Below are 17,505 nucleotides of genomic sequence, written 5' to 3'. Positions count from 1 at the left end.
TTTACTCATCTGCAGATACTCATCATTCAAAAGTACCAGCTTCCAAATTCAGTTACTACGTTTACACACACACAAAAAAAAAAAAAAACACCAAAAAACACCCACCAACTCCCAGCTCGAGGCCAAAATATGAAGAAGGAAAGTATTTCAAATAGAAATCAGATGAAGACTGCGAAGACAGTCTGTCTGAGAAAAAAAACAACAGCTTTAACACTGCTCTAACAGTAAATCCAAATTCCTTGGAGCCAATTCAGTGAGCCTGAGCAATTGTCAAGTTACCAAAAGTGAGAGAGAGATTGATAGAAACAAGTGTTTCCTGAATGAATAGAAATTGATTCTTTACGTTTGTCACATATTTTAATACAGACTTACAAATTTGTAAGATTGGAAACTTAAGTGCTGCAGAGCATTTGAACACTAAAGTAAGAGCTCTAAAGATCAGTGAAGTTCGTTGTATTAAGATATTTGTCCCATTTCCAAAGGAACTCATTTTTATTGGTGGACATTTTTGTGCCATAAAGTAAATACTGAGGCAATGAGTCTTCACTGTACCATACACAAGTGCTTATTTTACTACTGAGCCATGCTTTTCTAGCCTTGCTAGGTCTGATTTTTGATTCACATACTAGATTATTGATCCTGCAGGCTTTACTCAAACAAAACTCAAACCACGGTTGATGGATATTTTTGCCTTCTTCAGGATTTATAACCAGTCTCTGTATCTCTCTCCCAAAAAACAATTCCAGTACCAGCCAAACATATCCAAAGTTGCATACTGAGATGCCTGGGCACAGGCATATGATAAAATGTGACAGTTTCCATTAACTAAAATCTCAAACATTGCTTCTTCCCTTACTTCTCATAAACATTCAACACTTACCAATAAACAGACTGTAAGATTAATCTGGTGAATTTTCTATTTAGACCAATAACATTTTCACCCATCCTCTCCTGGGAGGCATAGCCTTAATCTTGTGCATAACGACTAAATGCCACACTACAGTAAGTTCAGGAAATTAATTAAGCTGCCAAAATGAAACCTACTTAACAATCAAAAAATATGAACAATAAACAGAATGACCTCCAGATGAGCAAAGCAGAAAATACAGATTCAAGAATATAAACTGTAGCTTCATTTTCTTGAACAACTAAAGCCTATAAGCTCTACACAAGCTTTGAGATGCACACAAGAATTTGTGTCTGCTTCCATCTCGTGGACACTGCTACCTGCTTTCAGCCAGCTCAGAACAAGGTAACTCTCTTCCTGCTCTTTGGCAACCTCAGTATATGTTGGAATGATTCCCAAGGGCGGAAGGACAAACCTTACTAGTGAAAGATGCCCTTGCCCTTCACCAAGAGGTCAAATAGGATGATTTTTAAGGTTCCTTCCAAACCAAAAAACTCAGTGATGTGTAGCGAAACAACTCTGCTGCAGGACTTGTAATATTCTGCTGTGCTGAAGTGTTCAAATTCATATAAACACATCAGTTAAATCTCATATCAACCCCTTTTACTCAGAAGAGGTCAGACAGAACTGTGGCTTGCTGACTAACCAGGTTCAAAGTTCAACCTGAGACCTGCAGTATTCTCTTTCACTGCCCACACATCTGTACTTCATACAAGGTCCTTAAGGCTTTTCTGGCCAAATCACCCATAGATTTCACCTACACCATACCTGCCAGCTCTCTGCAGGTGTGTGCTGTAGCTTGGGACATCTCACAAAAACCCAAATGGCTACTGAACCAATCCAACTGAGCACCAAACTTTGTGCAGTGTTAGGCCTGACTAAGGGTCAGATGCCACCCATCTGCTCTCCAACCCCCCTCCCCCTCCTCACCAAGGCCAGAGGAGACAATAAGATGAGAAAGTTGGTGATTTGAGATAAAGACAGGAAGAATGCTTACCAATTGCCATCACAAGCAAAACAGACTGAGATTAAGTTAGTTTATTGCTCATGAAAATAGATTTGTGTAGCGAGGAACAGATAAACATTAAAACACCACTGTTCCCCCCATCCCTTCCCAGGCCGAATTTCACTCCTCCTTTCCTGACTCCTCTACTTGGCTCTCCAGGGGCTGCAGGAGACTCCAGGGGACTTCTCTTTCCTCACTCTTCTACTGGCACTCCAGGGGCTGCAGCTCCTGAGGACACATCTACCTCCTCCCATTTGAGTCCTCCATGAGTTGCAGGGAACCCCTGCCCCACCATGAAGCATTAGTCCTCCTCCTTCAACTTTTTAAATACAGGTCGCTAAAGCACAGCTGGTTTTCTGACAAAATTTTACCTCACACTAGGCTGAAAATTAAAAGCCAAGGTTTAAATAAAGCCTTGTGTAGCCCTAATCAATCTAATCAAGAAAGACCAGTCAAGAACTGAATTTGGTTGCATTAACAGCTATCAATTTCATCTTAGGAGGATAAAAATGCTTAGGAGATAAAAATGTTTAAGAAACAGTGCTGTGATCACTTTCTGCACAACTTTGCTTCCAGATCTCTACTACAAGTTTTTGATATTCATCAGCTCATGTACCAATTTGAATGTATCAAAGTCTAATTTGTTCTGTCAAGCATTTCTTAAATATGATTGTGTCAGTGCTCATATTTAAAAGCCTTTCTCAAAGGGAAGAAAAAAATATGTTTATGGTCTGATTTTCTTCTTTTAAAACCTTTTAAACAAAGGTGTAACTAATGGAGTTAAATAAGCTCGCAATTTCTGAAATATTTTGTCCAAGTACAGAATTCAAGACTGAGCCTTGCATTTAGATTTTTTTTTTTTTTTAATTCTACTTCCATTTATCTTACTGTTTATGTAGGAAGATTTTGAATTTTGAACTCTTCTATTTTTAATTAAAGCAGGACAAATCTTTCATATGTGTTATCTGACAGTAGAGAGAACAAAAGATAATACACAACTAACAAGGAACAGCCTGGAACTCTTCACATGGGGTAAAGCTGAGCAGATGCTCAATAACTTCTGAAAAAAGCAAAATTGTTGCTTCAAATGGAGGCAGAAAAGGAGTTCAGGTTTGTTTCTACACCACTGCAGGCAGACTTCATGCACTGTTGAAATGATCCCAGAATAGAAGACAACCTCTTTTCTTTCATTAGGCATGATTACAGTAAAGGTACAAAATTTGAGTTGATACGTCATCAACCATTGCTGCTAGCACCAATGAAATATGGATCCTAAATTTGCCAATGTATTTACATCAGAATACATAGACAGAACAGAGGAGATCCAGACATGATTCTTCATGCCTAATTTCAGTGAGTCCACAAACAGCAAGAAACAAATGTTTCTACTTATTTCACTATATTTGACATTAATAGGTGGTTGAGAAAAAGTAAAGAATAGCACGTTGTTATGTTCATCCTTCCCAACTATCCTGTACTCCTTATGTTTCCTTCAGGACGCTATAACGCATATAGCATTTGAGAAAGGTTATGACATACAAGCAATGGCTTCCTACCACAGAATTTCTGTGCTACTTCTTTACTTTCAGTTGGTTCTCAAAATCTGTTTTTTGACCCACCAGGAACTAGACAGGACAACTGTCCTATTTTCATGTGGTATCCTCCAATATGAAAAGAGCAAAATTCATTATGCAAAGTCACAATGGCCTAATGAATAAAGAAGTCATTAAAAGCCTGTAGCTGGTGTTTCCCACACTTCCAGCCTAAGAAAAGCTCCAATGTATATTATAAAAATCTAGATTGTTTCCCCTATATTGCTTTTCCTTTGAGGTTTTCTCTTCCATAGTACTTAGTTTAATCCCTCAACTTCTTAAAAAGCCAGGCTAGCGCGGTGTTTAACCTACGTGCATGAGTGAGTCTTACTGGAACAACTTTCATCCTGCTGTTATGTAATTGCCAGTAATGCTGGATTGTGAGTTATTCTGGGCAATAAATCACAAGTGCAAGCCACCCTTCTGTAGGCTACATCAAAACTATTTTAGCATTTAACTAGCTGAAACGAGCATTTTCGAACTAGATAAAAACACAGTATTGATAAAAAAGTAGGAGTGTATTGAGCATATTAAATGTTCTAAATCACAGCTTCAATTCTTCAGTTACTTATAGATTTCATCACAGTCATACTTTAATTTAGAAAGGTAATGCAGTTAAAATACCAGATATCAAGGATCTGTCTTCACCTCCAGATCAGTTCTGAATTGGGGAAATGAAGCTGCAATTGTCTCACAGGGAAAAAAAATTCAAAGCTCATTAAAAAAAAAACAAACAAAAACAAACAAACAAAAAAAAAACAACATGACACTTTTCAGTTTCTTGTGCATGGCCTATACTCTAGAAAAGAAAACAAACCTACTGATAATTCCTATGCTCTTACTGATGGGAAAAATAGACTGAGAAATACACTTAATGCCAGGCCTCTGAACTAAAATAATTGCTTCTGTGCAGTAACCAAAGAAAATGAAGTTCACCAGGGGATAGATGAAAGCACACTCCTGCTTCAAGACATCTTGGGGAGAACCTTGTCTTCTCCTGGCAATAGAGGAGCCACATTTAAACATCTCCTTTAGATATCTACAGCTGGTGCTTTAGAATACTCCCTCCATCTCTTGAGACATGAGGCCAGGTCAATTCCCTGTTCCAACAGAGATATCACAGCCAAGTGGTAAAACAGCTACATTCAATTCACTGTATTGCCCCACACTAAACATGTATCTACAGGATCACTAGGTCCTGAACATGTAGGTCAGCCCCAGTGAAACTTGCTGCAGAAAAGCTCATGGGTGAGTACAGCACTGCCCAGGAAATGGCAGAACTGTACTCACATTTCTTCCTGTGCAGGAGGGACTTGATGCTGGATTTCTCATACCATCCCTTAAGGACTGGGTGATCCTGAGTTGTGTACTCTGACTTCTTAAAGAAAATTTTAAAAAGGGTCTTCCATTTATTCTGATGTCTACTGGAAAGTCTAGCATGTTCTTGCAGGAAAGAACATTGTCTGGTGGCAATACTGAAGTATCTCCCTCATTCTTCTTGATGGAGGATGTTTGAATTTAGATGAGACATTGTCCACCTATGGCACGCCAATTGTGGCTTTGTTTTCGTGTGATCTTGGCTTAAACTTTGCATCTTAAACCTTCTAGTGTAGAAGTACCCAGAATGCTCTTAGAATGAGATACTTTTTGAATATTGTCAAACTAAATTATGTTTATTTCTTTCCGATGCTTCATTATCCAGAGCAAATCCACCTGATTTTTGTTATTTTGTCTTTGAAAAAAAAAGCACAAAAAAAGTTTGGTCAGTGTTACATTTTGTATGGATTTACACTACTCAATTGACCTAGGAGCTAAGAAGAGTGCTCATGTCAGAGGAAAGTTCAGAAGGAAAGAGGAAATAAAACAAACCTCTTAGGCATCACCTTTGCCCTTTGCATTTCACGTTATTAATTTTAATATGTAATACTGTGGCTATGAAATACAGGAATACTGCATTAAGTGTTGGGAGGGTTTTTTGGTGTGCTGTTTGTTCATTTTAATCTGTTAAGTGAACACTCTCCCGTAAATGAATTACTCATTTATCATAGCTGTAACATGGCTGGGGATTGAATCTGCTAAGTTTTCAGGGGAGTTCAGCACAAGGTTGTTTGGGTTTGAATTGTTCTAAAAATAACAGTTTTAGATTACATTTTATCAGAATGGGGTAGTAATAATTTGAACTGTTTTTCCTTCCATTTCAAAAGAAATGATATGAAAATAATAGCTCAAGTTTAGGTTTGCTTTGGTAAAAAAGAAGTCAGAATTCAGACAAGTTTTCATTTTGATTTCCCTTTTAAAAGTGTGAGGAGCCTGTAACACTTCTCTAACATTTTCTGGAAAAGCATTTCAGAAGTATTCTTTTTTTTTTTCTTTCTTTTTTTTTTCTTAATACTGATGACCAGGTCTGGTTTTGAAAAAGGTTCACAAGACTGCCAGAACACTGACACAAGCAACTGGGGATACAACTCTCCCAAAATAGATTTCCCCCACTAAACCTCTCCAGGTCAACAGCCTGCCTGCGTGTCTGACTGGCAATGAGGTGATGACATACTTAAGCAAAAGTGCAAGCCCCAGATTGGCTGGGATATTTTCAGCACACCAAGCATGCTAGGACAGCCTGTGAGAGGCTACATGCAAGAAGCACAGGATTTCTCCACCACATGGCATACTTTTCTATAAGTCTTTTTGCACAGAGGCGAACTCTGTACATCTTCCAGTCATCAACTCCAGCAGCAAGAACAGGAGAAAGGACTAAGCAAGAGGCTATTTAAAAAGGGAAAATGACTTACCCACATGACCAGTCAGTGCAGGAGCTGACAAGAAAAAGATAAAAGAGAAAACATCACAAAATGTCACAACTCAACCCTGCTCTTACCTGCAGACAGATTGAAATGCAAAGTAAATGTACTCACCCAGCCATTGCTTCCTTTGTATAGGACAGTTTCTGGAAAATAAACAAACAAACCCCATTTATATTTGAATCATAAGGGGGGAAGAAGCTCAAATGCACTTCATGTATCTTTCCAATACAAAAACAATTATCTTTCATTTATTTCATGTTCATTTGTTAACTACAGAATTTATTAACAAAGCCTTCACTGAAAATAAAATGCATAGTATATTTCTAAAATACAACTGAAACTCAGCAGCAGAGACTGTAAGAGCACCAGGTTTATAAAAAGATGCTCTGCTTTTCTACCTTTTCCTGCAGGAGCAATGATCTCTCGCTGCTCTGGAAACTAGGAATTAGATATTTACCAGCAAGACGTATTAAGAAATGCATTATTTTGGTGACTTGTCTATTGATTTAAAACCACATTGTCCTAAGCACAGTGGCAATGCCTGCCTCTGAATGGTATGTGCCCTCAGCTTTGCTTGCCCAGCTACAAAGGCCTTTGGCAGCAGAGGTCAGTATAACTCTGATCATTTTGCTGAGCACTTCCTGCTCTCCGCAAGAGGTTCTCTGGGCCCACTCTGTGCCCCAAAGAACTGGTGGCATCATGCTTTCCTACACTCAAGTCACAAGTTCTACCTAATATGTCTTGCTATTGCAAAATCTTCCGTTTGATAAACCACAAGAAGGACTGATGAAGCATGAAAGGCCTAATTACTATTCTGACGGCCAACGCCTAGAATGGGGCCAGGCTTTTTTCATTGGTGCCCAGTGGCAGCACAAGGAGCAACAGTGCATCTGGAACTCGGGGAGTTCCATACAAACACTGGGAAGGACTTCTGTACTGTGAAAGTGACGGAGCAGTGGCACAGGCTGCCAGAGAGATGGCGGAGTCTCCTCTGGAGATATTCTAGCCCTGTCCAGACACTTTCCTGTGCAGCCTGCACAGGTACAGCCTGTAGGATGCACAGGATGTAGGTAACCTGCTTTAGCAGTGGGGTTGGACTCAGTGACCTCTAGAGGGCCATTCCAACCCCCGCAGTTCTATGATTCTGTGACAAACATAACAAACATGACAGACCTTGTCTCCATATCTCGTCTCCATATCTCCATTTTAAAAAGGTATCAAATCGCTCAGTCTTTGTCCAGTTTTGTAGTAAACTAGCGAAGCCTAATACTACATGTATGGAATGATGGCCTCTTTATGGCGTAGCTGGATTATTCCTCAATTCAACCACTTCAGAACAGAATATTCTCTCTTCATGATAGACCACATTTTTTGTGCAATTAAGTAAGTTTTGAAGAAGTGCATACTTTAAACGTAAATTATAAATGGATTGGCCAATAAAATATCAAGCATCCCTCAAAAACCATATGCCAATGCAAAGTTTGCAGAGAGATTATTGGCATCTTGCAGCTTTATGTCACACTTAAAATCTGGCATTTTACACTAAATTCAAAAAGAAAGGATGATCTCAATGTTCATTCTGAAATACAAGACTTGTTTTTGAGTAATATTAAATGTTTGGGTTGGTTTTTTTGTTGTTTTTCTGATTTTCCAACTGGGAATGTGGAAATGAAGCATCGCCCTATGGCTAAGCTGGCAGTCTGCAACACTTTGTAGTGATTGCTTTCTGCTCCTTTATATAAGAAATTTACATTCCAGTCTGGGGTGAGGACATATACTTGGATTTCATGGCAAACAGGAACCTTTTCCCTCTAATGAGAAGTATGGAGCTCTAAAGTTCTACTTCTGGCTTAGTTTCTCAGTACAGAATAGCCCAGGCCAAATCACCTCTCCTATCTGACTCAGTTTCATTACATGCAAGATGGGAGTTATAAACATGTTCCTATCTACCGCAAAGGAACCTGCAGGGATTAATATCTTTACCCACTGAAAACTTGAAGTTATCTACAAATAGTTACACACAGCAGCAGTAGCCACACCGTAACTCCAGGGAAAGGCTTCACTCAGTGGAGCTGCCTCTGGCATCTCCCAACATTATCATACCAGCTCTTCCAAAGCTAGGAATTACAATTTTTGTCAGTTGCACTGGTGCTTACCCTTCTCAAGAGCCTGCAGTTAGTTTTATATAATCCAAAACCATCAAAAATTGCTACGAGTCCATGGCATTAAACACAGGCTACCACCAACTCTAAATCACACATAGTACTGACCAGATGGATGAGCTTCTCTCAACTCATGAACTGCTGAAAAGCAGTTATATGGGATATCCTGATGCACAGAAGACAAAATATCTTTTCTGAGATAATTCCAGGCAGGAGAAAAAGGTGGAGGGAACATCAAAAAGATCTTCAGTAATCTCATGTTAGTTTAATCCCGTCTGTGTAGGATTGTACCATGTTTGTTTGATTCAACTCACCTGTGCACATTATTGACACAGGGAAGCCATACCAAGAAAACACCCTTTCTTTGCCTGTCCTCTCACCCACCACAGTGCGTTACAGAACCATCCTATCACAGGGGCAAGGCTGAGGCACTGAGAGAATTCAAGAGGAAGGATGACAAAATCTAGAATGGAAGCTGGTGAGAAAGGCCACGATGGTTAACAATGTCCTGACAGTTGACATGCAAAATGACTGAGCAAAAGGAGAGATAGCAGAGAAATATGGTGGAACAGAAAATGTTTCAGCCATATCCAACTTGAAGCAAAAGCTAGAGATCCATGGTGCAATGTTAGAAATTAGCTGAAGGTCCAGTCTGTCCAGGAGGAATCAACTCCAAAGCTGAGGTGAACACTCATGACAGAAATGATTCCTCTGTGTGTCTTAGGCAGTGCTGTCTAGAAATGAGATGCAAAACACAGAAAACAAAGAACAACTGCAGATTTGCCAAGTAAAGGAGCTGCTCAGATAAGGACAATGAGGATGAAGTATTTACTCTGAGCTCTGCCTGGAAGATGTAAGCAGAGGTCTCATGGGTGACAAGTTCTGTCCTCTGTCTGCAGTCAAGGGAGATTAAAAAGGAAGATTCAGGCTGGAACTGGAGGAGAATGACGAGAGAGAGAATCCACACAGAAGGAGCTGAAGAGATGAAAGGGAGATGAAGTAAGACTTGGAGAAGCAACTGGAGTTAATTGATTTGAACATCTGGTGACGTTTTCTGAATGTTTCAGTTTCTTTGTTTTGTTTTGAAATTAGAGAAGTGTAAGACTTGCAGGACAAAAAGAGCCAAAGTCAATAGAAGGACAGGAAAACAGTAAGTGAGGGGATAAGAAAGAAAATAAAGAATATTTAAAATAATGGCTCTACGGAGGGCAATGGAAGAAAGTTTTTTGTATCCTTAAGCAGGCAAAGAGAGAGAAAGTGAAGGTGCTGAAAGTGCAGAAGAGATCTGCAAGAGAACTTATACTTTATATGAAGGAAAAAATATAAAGTTATCTTAGCCAGCTATCAAAATATACTGAAAGCTGTAACGAAGACATCGGATTAAACAGAGAAAGACATGTTGGCAAGGAAGAATACAGGATAGGCTGAAGATGGACAGGAGAAAAGGCCTTTCTGCATTACAGGAAGACAAAATCACTTACTGCATGAGATGATCAGAGGCTAAAAATAGGAGACAGTCTTTAAACAGTGGCAATGGGGTGCTGACTCACTACTTTAAGAAATTCAGAATTCAGGCAAGCTCAGATGACATTGCTCAGTGCCCATTTCAGCATGCTAAGGAGGCATTTTGCTGTGGCGTCCAGAAGCATTTAGCCCATGCTCCAGAAGAGATAGAGCTGCTGACAGACTGTGAAAGGTCAATACTAAATGTGTGTGCTTCTGAGTCAACATAGCTACAGCTTTTGTTTCTTGGCCCAGAGCTTTCTGAACTGAATTTTGGTGGGTGTGTCCTATCACTAGCTTGGAGATTCCTTGCTTTCCTATCTGCCTGTTGGTTCTCAGACAAAGCTGTCTTACAAACCCCTTTCTATGGCTAGACTTTTTGTTCTTAGCCCCACCAAAGAGAGCACAGCCCAAATCCTTCTCTCTTCAGCATCCAAACGTCACGTCCTTTCCTTTGGAAAAGATTCATGACCTAATCTATTTATAGAAATTAGTTGGTAAAGATTTTTTTTCTTCCCCAGAATGTGTAGTTTTCTTCCACTTGTAATTGCAGTGCATTTATGGATTCGTGGATATTCGTAACAAGATTTGTCATTGTTTCTTGCTGAAGTACCATATATACTATTAGTCATGCATCAAATTCCCAATGTGAAATCACTTGAGGCTCCATTAAAAATATAAGCAATCAAAGTATTTGCAAGGTAGCAATACAAAAAGTACAAACCAGTATCATTCAACAGAAGCTGAATGCTTGCAGTGTATTCTGAATGTTGTGATTTTGTTTTTGCTTTTAAAAAGAACTGTCAATGACACAGGGATGGGCTTGACTTCACATCTTTCTTAACATCTTAAAAATACCATTTTTCCTCCTCTCCTTCCCTTCTCACACCTTCAGCTCCTTTAATTTTGATGCTTCACACTTAAAGATTCAGTGCAGCATCCTGTGATATAATCTGTGCAAATTCCTTGTACTTATTTTTCTGTACATGCTAGAGATTGATGGAGAAAAAAGGAAATAAAAACTTGTCATTTGAAGACTTTCAGTATACCTAGCTTGACTTTTTCTTTCTAATCAGTGTCAGCAGCAGATGCCTCTATGGAAGATTTGTGAATATCCAAAAACTTGACAGGAGCCCTAACAGATCTTCAGATTAAGAAAGAACAGAAAAGGAGGAAAGAAGGTGTCAAAACACTTCCACTGGCCACACCAGAACTGTTGTATTATTTCCATGGTTTATAAAGTAAAAAAATGTGCCCATTTTTGAGACGGGTACCTCAAGAAGAGATATCGTATCCTGCGGTAGCTGTTGCTATGAATGGCATAAATCGCTGGTTTGGCGGCAGTGTGTAACTCTCACAGCAAAAGGTACATGGCCCTCAGAAAGTGTATAGTTACTTTTGTTGACATTTCTTCCTTTTGAGATTTTTCAAAAAATATCTAAGCACTATGACAGTAATAGCCATAGTAATGCATAACGCCTAAAATAAAAAAGCAGAAATATTTGGTCAGTTGCAGGGTCTAGGCTAAACTGCTGACTAAAGGTGATTCACAAACACAAGAGAGCAAAGGAAGATTAAAAGCCAGGATTATTTAATGAGGTGTCTAATGGCCAGACAAAGAATTTACAGGTTGTATTCACACTGACCACATACTTTGCTTTTCTGCATCTCAGTGCATGAGTGATTCTTCCATTCAGGCGACTGAGTGTGTGGACTGTTCACACATTTAATGCTATAGGGTATTGTGCTTGCTGTGAAATGATGGCAGTCCTAAGGTAAGAAGTGCTACATGTTTTATAGAATATAACGTAAGGAATAAATATAAATAAACATGGTCACAGCTTACTAAATAAATCAATGAATATGCTGTAATGAGAGAAGCAAAATTCCCATGAGTAAGGGAAAAGCTTCCCAGCTTGGTCAACTTAGCTGGTGACTGTGGCAAAAAAACAGGACTGTGCTTTAAAACATGCACCTGGTACCACAGGCTGAGCTGGGCACCACCTGCTACCACCGCATTAACCTGGAGCAAGCAACTGGCAGGAGGAAGGATGTTCTTAAAAGCAGAGTGATACCACTGCCTCTGGACTTAATATTCTCAGAGCTGCTTTGAAGAGGTTTCACCCTCTGACAAACAAGTTGTGCATAAGCACGTATGAGAAAGAGTGGATCAGTACTAGAAATAGCACTTAAATCCACACTGAGCTATGTGTATTAAAAAATACACCATGAGACCTTTTGAAGCTGGCTGGTGAAGGATGAGACAGAGTGCTCTCGCCTTCAGTTTGTCTGAAATATAAATTGAGGTGCTGATGGTTTTTGTTTGTTTGTTTCTTGTATTCAAGTTATCTGATAGATTTGTGATATTCTCTATAAAACATATTAGCACATGTTGGTGTTCCATCAGCTCAGTTCATCCCCTTCCAGACCCTTCCCCATCTTTACAGCCTGCTTTTGGACACTCTAGTAGTTTTATGTTCTTCTTACACGGTGGCACCCACAACTACACACAGTGCTCAAAGTGAGGTTGCACTGTGCAGAGCAAAGCGAGACAGTCCCTCTCCAGCCTCTCACCCCTCAATCTCTACATATAGCCAGGGTTGCCCTAGCCAGATGCAGAATCCGGTACTTGCTCTTGTTAAACTTCATGCAGCTGGTGATTGGCCAGCCCTCTGATTTGTCAAGATCTCTGCAAGGTCTCTCTACATTTGAGGCAGTCAACAGCTCTTCCTAATTCACGAATTTACTCAATCTATGTATCCAAGTCATTGATAAAAAGATCAGGGCCAGTTCTCTTCAAAATTGAGCCCTGGGGAGCCCCACATAGTAACTGGCCACCAGCTTGATGTAGCCCCATTTAATTTGATACTTTGAGCCCGACACGTCAACCAATTGTTAGTTCTGTTTAAGTGTCCACATCTTTTTGTGAAGTCTTCTAACGACAACAGTACCACAAGACATCACAGAAGCAAACTTTGGCTAGTATCCAGTGAAGAGTAGCATGCAGGCTCAGAAAAATTCTTCCCCCATTAACCACAGTAATTTCCACGCTCACATCTTCAGTGCACATTCCCAGCACAGAAGTCCACAAAAAAACAGAAAGTAAAAACAACAGCATGTCCAGACTAGCCTAACATTACTGATTCTGATCAGACTTTTAAGATTTTTCTTATGTTTCATCTAGCTTGCAAAGATAGGAGAAATTATAATTTTTAAAGAAAGATCTACAAACCACTATATGCTTTAAGACAGCCTGATCTCTGAACGATGGATCCAAAAGCTGGGAATATTCATTCCTGTAAATTTTAGCTGCCCACACATATTATCACCTGTCATACACTGAGCAGGTTTTAGTGGTGGAATATTATAACCTTGCTTAGGAGAAAACACTGACCTGGTGCTGCACTCACCTTCACAATCAGACTTCGGTGCTCCTCGGATTGACTGAAGTTCATGCCCATTTCAAAAATGCTCATTGTTCCTTCCTCACATAGGCTCATCCAGGTGTGATACTCTTCACGCTCTGGCAGTCTATCCCAGAATGTCTTGAAGACCTCCCAGACTGTTTCCTGACACACTGATGGCACAAGAGAGGTGTGCTGTTAGTACAACAGAAGTGCTTCTGTGGAAAGGTGATCAACACAATATTGCTTTAGATAAGATAGATAAAGAATATAGGTAAAGAATAGCCTTTGACCAAAAATTGGTCAGTTTTTTTTAGAAAATTCAGTATTCCAAAATAGTAAAATGAACATCATCATGGACTGTAGAGATAGAACATAAGTCTGTGTGTGCGTGTAAGAATGGTAGTTCCACTGAACAAGAAGCTCAGTCAGCAACAGGTCCCTTAGTTTCAACATTACGAAGAATTTAGAATAAATTTCAGAAATTGTAATTGCATTAATCACTGAAAAATAAGGCAGGATGACGATGACATAACAATGTAATATGTTAAGCAATAAGGCTGTCCTTAACCCTCCTGAGAAGAGTATATGCACTGAGAAACATCAGTGACAGAATAGACAGCCTGCAAATTAAATGTTGAACTATCTTGTGTGCCAGCTGCGTTAGTCTCCCTCTCTTGAATGTGCTCTTTGCCAGTCAGAGCAGTTGGTCATACCATTTGCTCAAGCAAGAATCTCTCTGTGACCCAGAATAAATGGAGGAGATGAAGATATATAGGATTTCCTATGTGTTCTGTAAGAGAACAACATTGAAAGGAGAACAGCTTTAAAAATCAGCTGCAGCAGGTGCCAGCCTGAGATAGCACCATGCAAACAAGCCTGCTTTTCAGCTTTAATCTGATTTCACTTGTTAAATATATATGTACAGTTTGGCAGAGGAGCATTTTGCATTCAGGGAAAGTCTTGACATCATAAGCAAAATCCTACAGGAGATTGCCTGTGAATCTATCTTTGGAGACTCATTTTTGCCAATCAGCTTAAAATTACAATCTAGGCTGCCAAAATTGGTATCTTTTTAAATACTGCTTCTTCTTAGTACCCTGTATTCTGAATTCCAAAATTGATTAAATGCGCGTGTGTAAAATTTAACACCTAAATCACTCTGAAATATTATTGCTTCCTCTAACCAAGGGGTGGGCATTTCTCTTAAATGCAACAGCTTTATAAGTAATAACTTGAAGAGACTGTCCCCCGTCACACCTAAAAGCTTAGCTGATTTTGATGGCATCAGGGAAAAAAAGTTCTTTACTCCATTTTATCATAGCAGCTGATATAATTTCTCTTTGTAGAATTGTCTACAGATATGCAGGTATTTCTTATTTCTGCACCACATTCCTGTCAGCTTTTCTGCATGGAGATGGCCTTGCTCATTTAACAGGTAAGAATGGAGAGGAATATGGTCTTCAGACTCTGCATAATTAACTTTCTGTAATACACTAATGCTCTAGCATCCCTCCAGCTTCCAGGTGTAATCTGTACATCTTTATCTGTAAAGCACAGTAATTGGTCCTCTCACATCCCACTTCAAGTTATACTGGCTGCCTCAGTGACTGAGGAAGCAAAGGCTGCATTTCCATACTACTCTGCACAGACCTCAGGCAATGAACCCATAATCCTTCTCAAGGATTTCTGGATCCTGCTGGAGTGCTAATAAGCTTCCTGAAGCAGAAGGACATCTGTAGTATCCACTCAACCATCCCACTCCTAAGAGCTGTGTGTTCATAGAGACCTACATCTAGTTTCAGATCTAGAAGCTTATACCAGGAAACACCAGTTTCACTAATTTCTTCGGGTGGAATTTATGTCCTGAATTCTGACTAATGGACCTTTTCCTCCAGGTGCAATAATGTACAGCAACAGCCCTGAAATGTGATTATTCCCTATAATTGGGACAAGCCTGCAGGACACTGTCAGTGAGGATGAAGCCATGGCTAGAGCTTGCAAATACACTGCTGTGACACTGTCTAATCCCAATTTTCAATGGCAACAAGCAAAGGACTGGCTTTACAGGTGCAAGTAATAATTAGCAGTGATAAATACAGGCAGTTTTCCTTACTGCTCTTAATCTTAAATAGTTTAATCTCTCTCTCTTTTTTTTTTTTTTTTTTTTTAAATGAACATGATGAGAGTGTGTCTGGTCTGAATACAAGCTGCTGCTGTATGAAGAGTTGCCCCAGTCAGCTCCCAGTAGATTAAAGATTTATTGTGTGTCCTTTCATTTGGAATTAGACACTCCACTGAATTCTAGTCCCAAAGTCTTTGTGCCATCTGTGAGCTTCAAGCCCATTAATCAGACCTAAGCTGTCAGAACAGGGTCATATTTACAAGAGAAGGATGAAAGGGAGATGCAGTTAGGGAGTCCTCTCTGGCCTCTATCCTGTCTTGTCATTTCCACTGTGGAAAGCAGTAAAACATGAGACAGCATGGTACAAACTGATTACTAAGTCATGTTACAGCCTTTCTGACACGCAGTTCATCTTGTCATTGTCCTGTTTATTCTACTGGCCAATTTGTGAAGCAGGGGATTGCTTGGCAGGACAATGAATCCAGACTGCATGGGGCATAACCCAAGAACTGTCCCCAAGAGCGTTCACCTAAACGGTGTTCAAGAGAAAACCCGCTGCCTGGCTATGAAAAGGACCAATTTTGTTTCAGTCTTTTAGTCTTTCTTCCTCATGTACCTTTTCAACATTTAAGTAGTTAGATGAGAGTTGCCATTCCAAGCACTGAAAAAGAATGGCACAGTTTCTTCAACGTGACTCAGATCATATAAAGAAGGAAACAAATATGATTCTATCTCCCAACATTCCTTCAAGTATGTCAAAGAGTGAGTTCTTACCACAGCGTAACTGATGTGTCCACCCAAGAAAGTGAAGAGACACCACCCTCATGTTGCATTCAGTTCCATAATAAGTGTTTATATCCTTCTTTCAGTTTAAGGTGGAGCCCATCACTGTGTCAGATGTTCAACAACAGGGAGGTTGTTCAAAGTTCTTATCAACAAATTTTTGAGAACTCCCATAGAAGAAAAATCTTGCTTTTCGTAAGTAGATTATAAGCATGCTGAGACTATGTAGGCAAAACGTGAGGTCATAAATCATAAGGAAACAAAGTTTAACTTGAGTGGGAGTTTCAGCACATAGCTATATTTTACTGTATAGAAACAATTCATAATTTTTCTTTTCTGACCTTCTGGCTACTTGCCGTTACCTGTGCCATGTGTACTATCTACATATTCTGACATAAATTAAGCAACATTTAACTAGTATTTGAAATCTCATAAACCTACTGCAACCAACTGTAGGGAATAGGGAACCAGCTATAGCAGAGGGTTGGACTCAGTGCTCTCCAGATGTCCCTTCCAACCTCTACAGTTCTGTGATTCTGTGAAATAGCAACTTCTTTGAGCCAAAACAAAAGAAAATAATAAGCATCTAGTCAAAACACACATTTACCTGTATGTTTTCTGTCTTGCCAACTGCTAAGTGAAAGAAATCTTGTGTTCAGGCCTTACATTACAATCTTGCCAGAGTTTTTAAGACTAGCTGCAGAACCCTACAGACAAAGCAGCCAAGCAGGCAACACTTCCAGGACGATGAAGGAACTGCTGAGCAGACCTGGTGGTGCTGTCACTTCAGGGCAGCCCTCAGGGCACAGGAGAGCCATCCTTACAGCGACATCTCGCTCAGAACTTTCACTGGCCTTGCTGCAGGGGTAGCCACAATCACGGAGTATGTGGGACAGTATTAGCAGCATCAGGCCCTGGACAAGACAGGATTTGCCATCCGGCCTCTAATCCTGGTAAACAATACCGATTAAAAGCATCATAAAATCGAGATCAATCTTTTAAGGCAGTGAGCTAAGAGCTTTGAAGTTACACGTGGGTGGGAAGGTAAGGTAAGCTCCTCTAGAAAATAACTTCCTTCATCCCATGGCCTTGGCAATAAATAACTTGTATTTTAGTGTTAAGTACTCAGCTGCTTTGCAATTTTCACCTGAAGAATTCATCTGCTAAAAAAAAAAAGGACTTTTATGAGATAACAGCTCCCTGCTATAGAGATGTGATCATT

General features: G+C 39.7%; 1 protein-coding gene across 1 annotated transcript in view; it reads right to left on the bottom strand.

Annotated features, from left to right (window-relative positions):
- Window positions 1–17,505, bottom strand: part of IMPG2 (interphotoreceptor matrix proteoglycan 2) — a gene marked incomplete at both ends in the record, with an annotated part of 49,760 nt that overhangs the window by 24,807 nt on the left and 7,448 nt on the right. Inside the window, 3 exons of the mRNA XM_079539102.1 lie at window positions 6,295–6,318; window positions 6,418–6,449; window positions 13,382–13,548. Coding sequence (XP_079395228.1) covers window positions 6,295–6,318; window positions 6,418–6,449; window positions 13,382–13,548 — 223 coding nt within the window. The remainder of the gene's footprint in view (window positions 1–6,294; window positions 6,319–6,417; window positions 6,450–13,381; window positions 13,549–17,505) is intronic.

Source organism: Tetrao urogallus (assembly GCF_951394365.1).
Source record: "Tetrao urogallus genome assembly, chromosome: 1".
Lineage (NCBI taxonomy): Eukaryota > Metazoa > Chordata > Aves > Galliformes > Phasianidae > Tetrao > Tetrao urogallus.
Note: the sequence above shows the minus strand (reverse complement) of the source record. Positions and strands in the feature narration are given on the sequence as shown.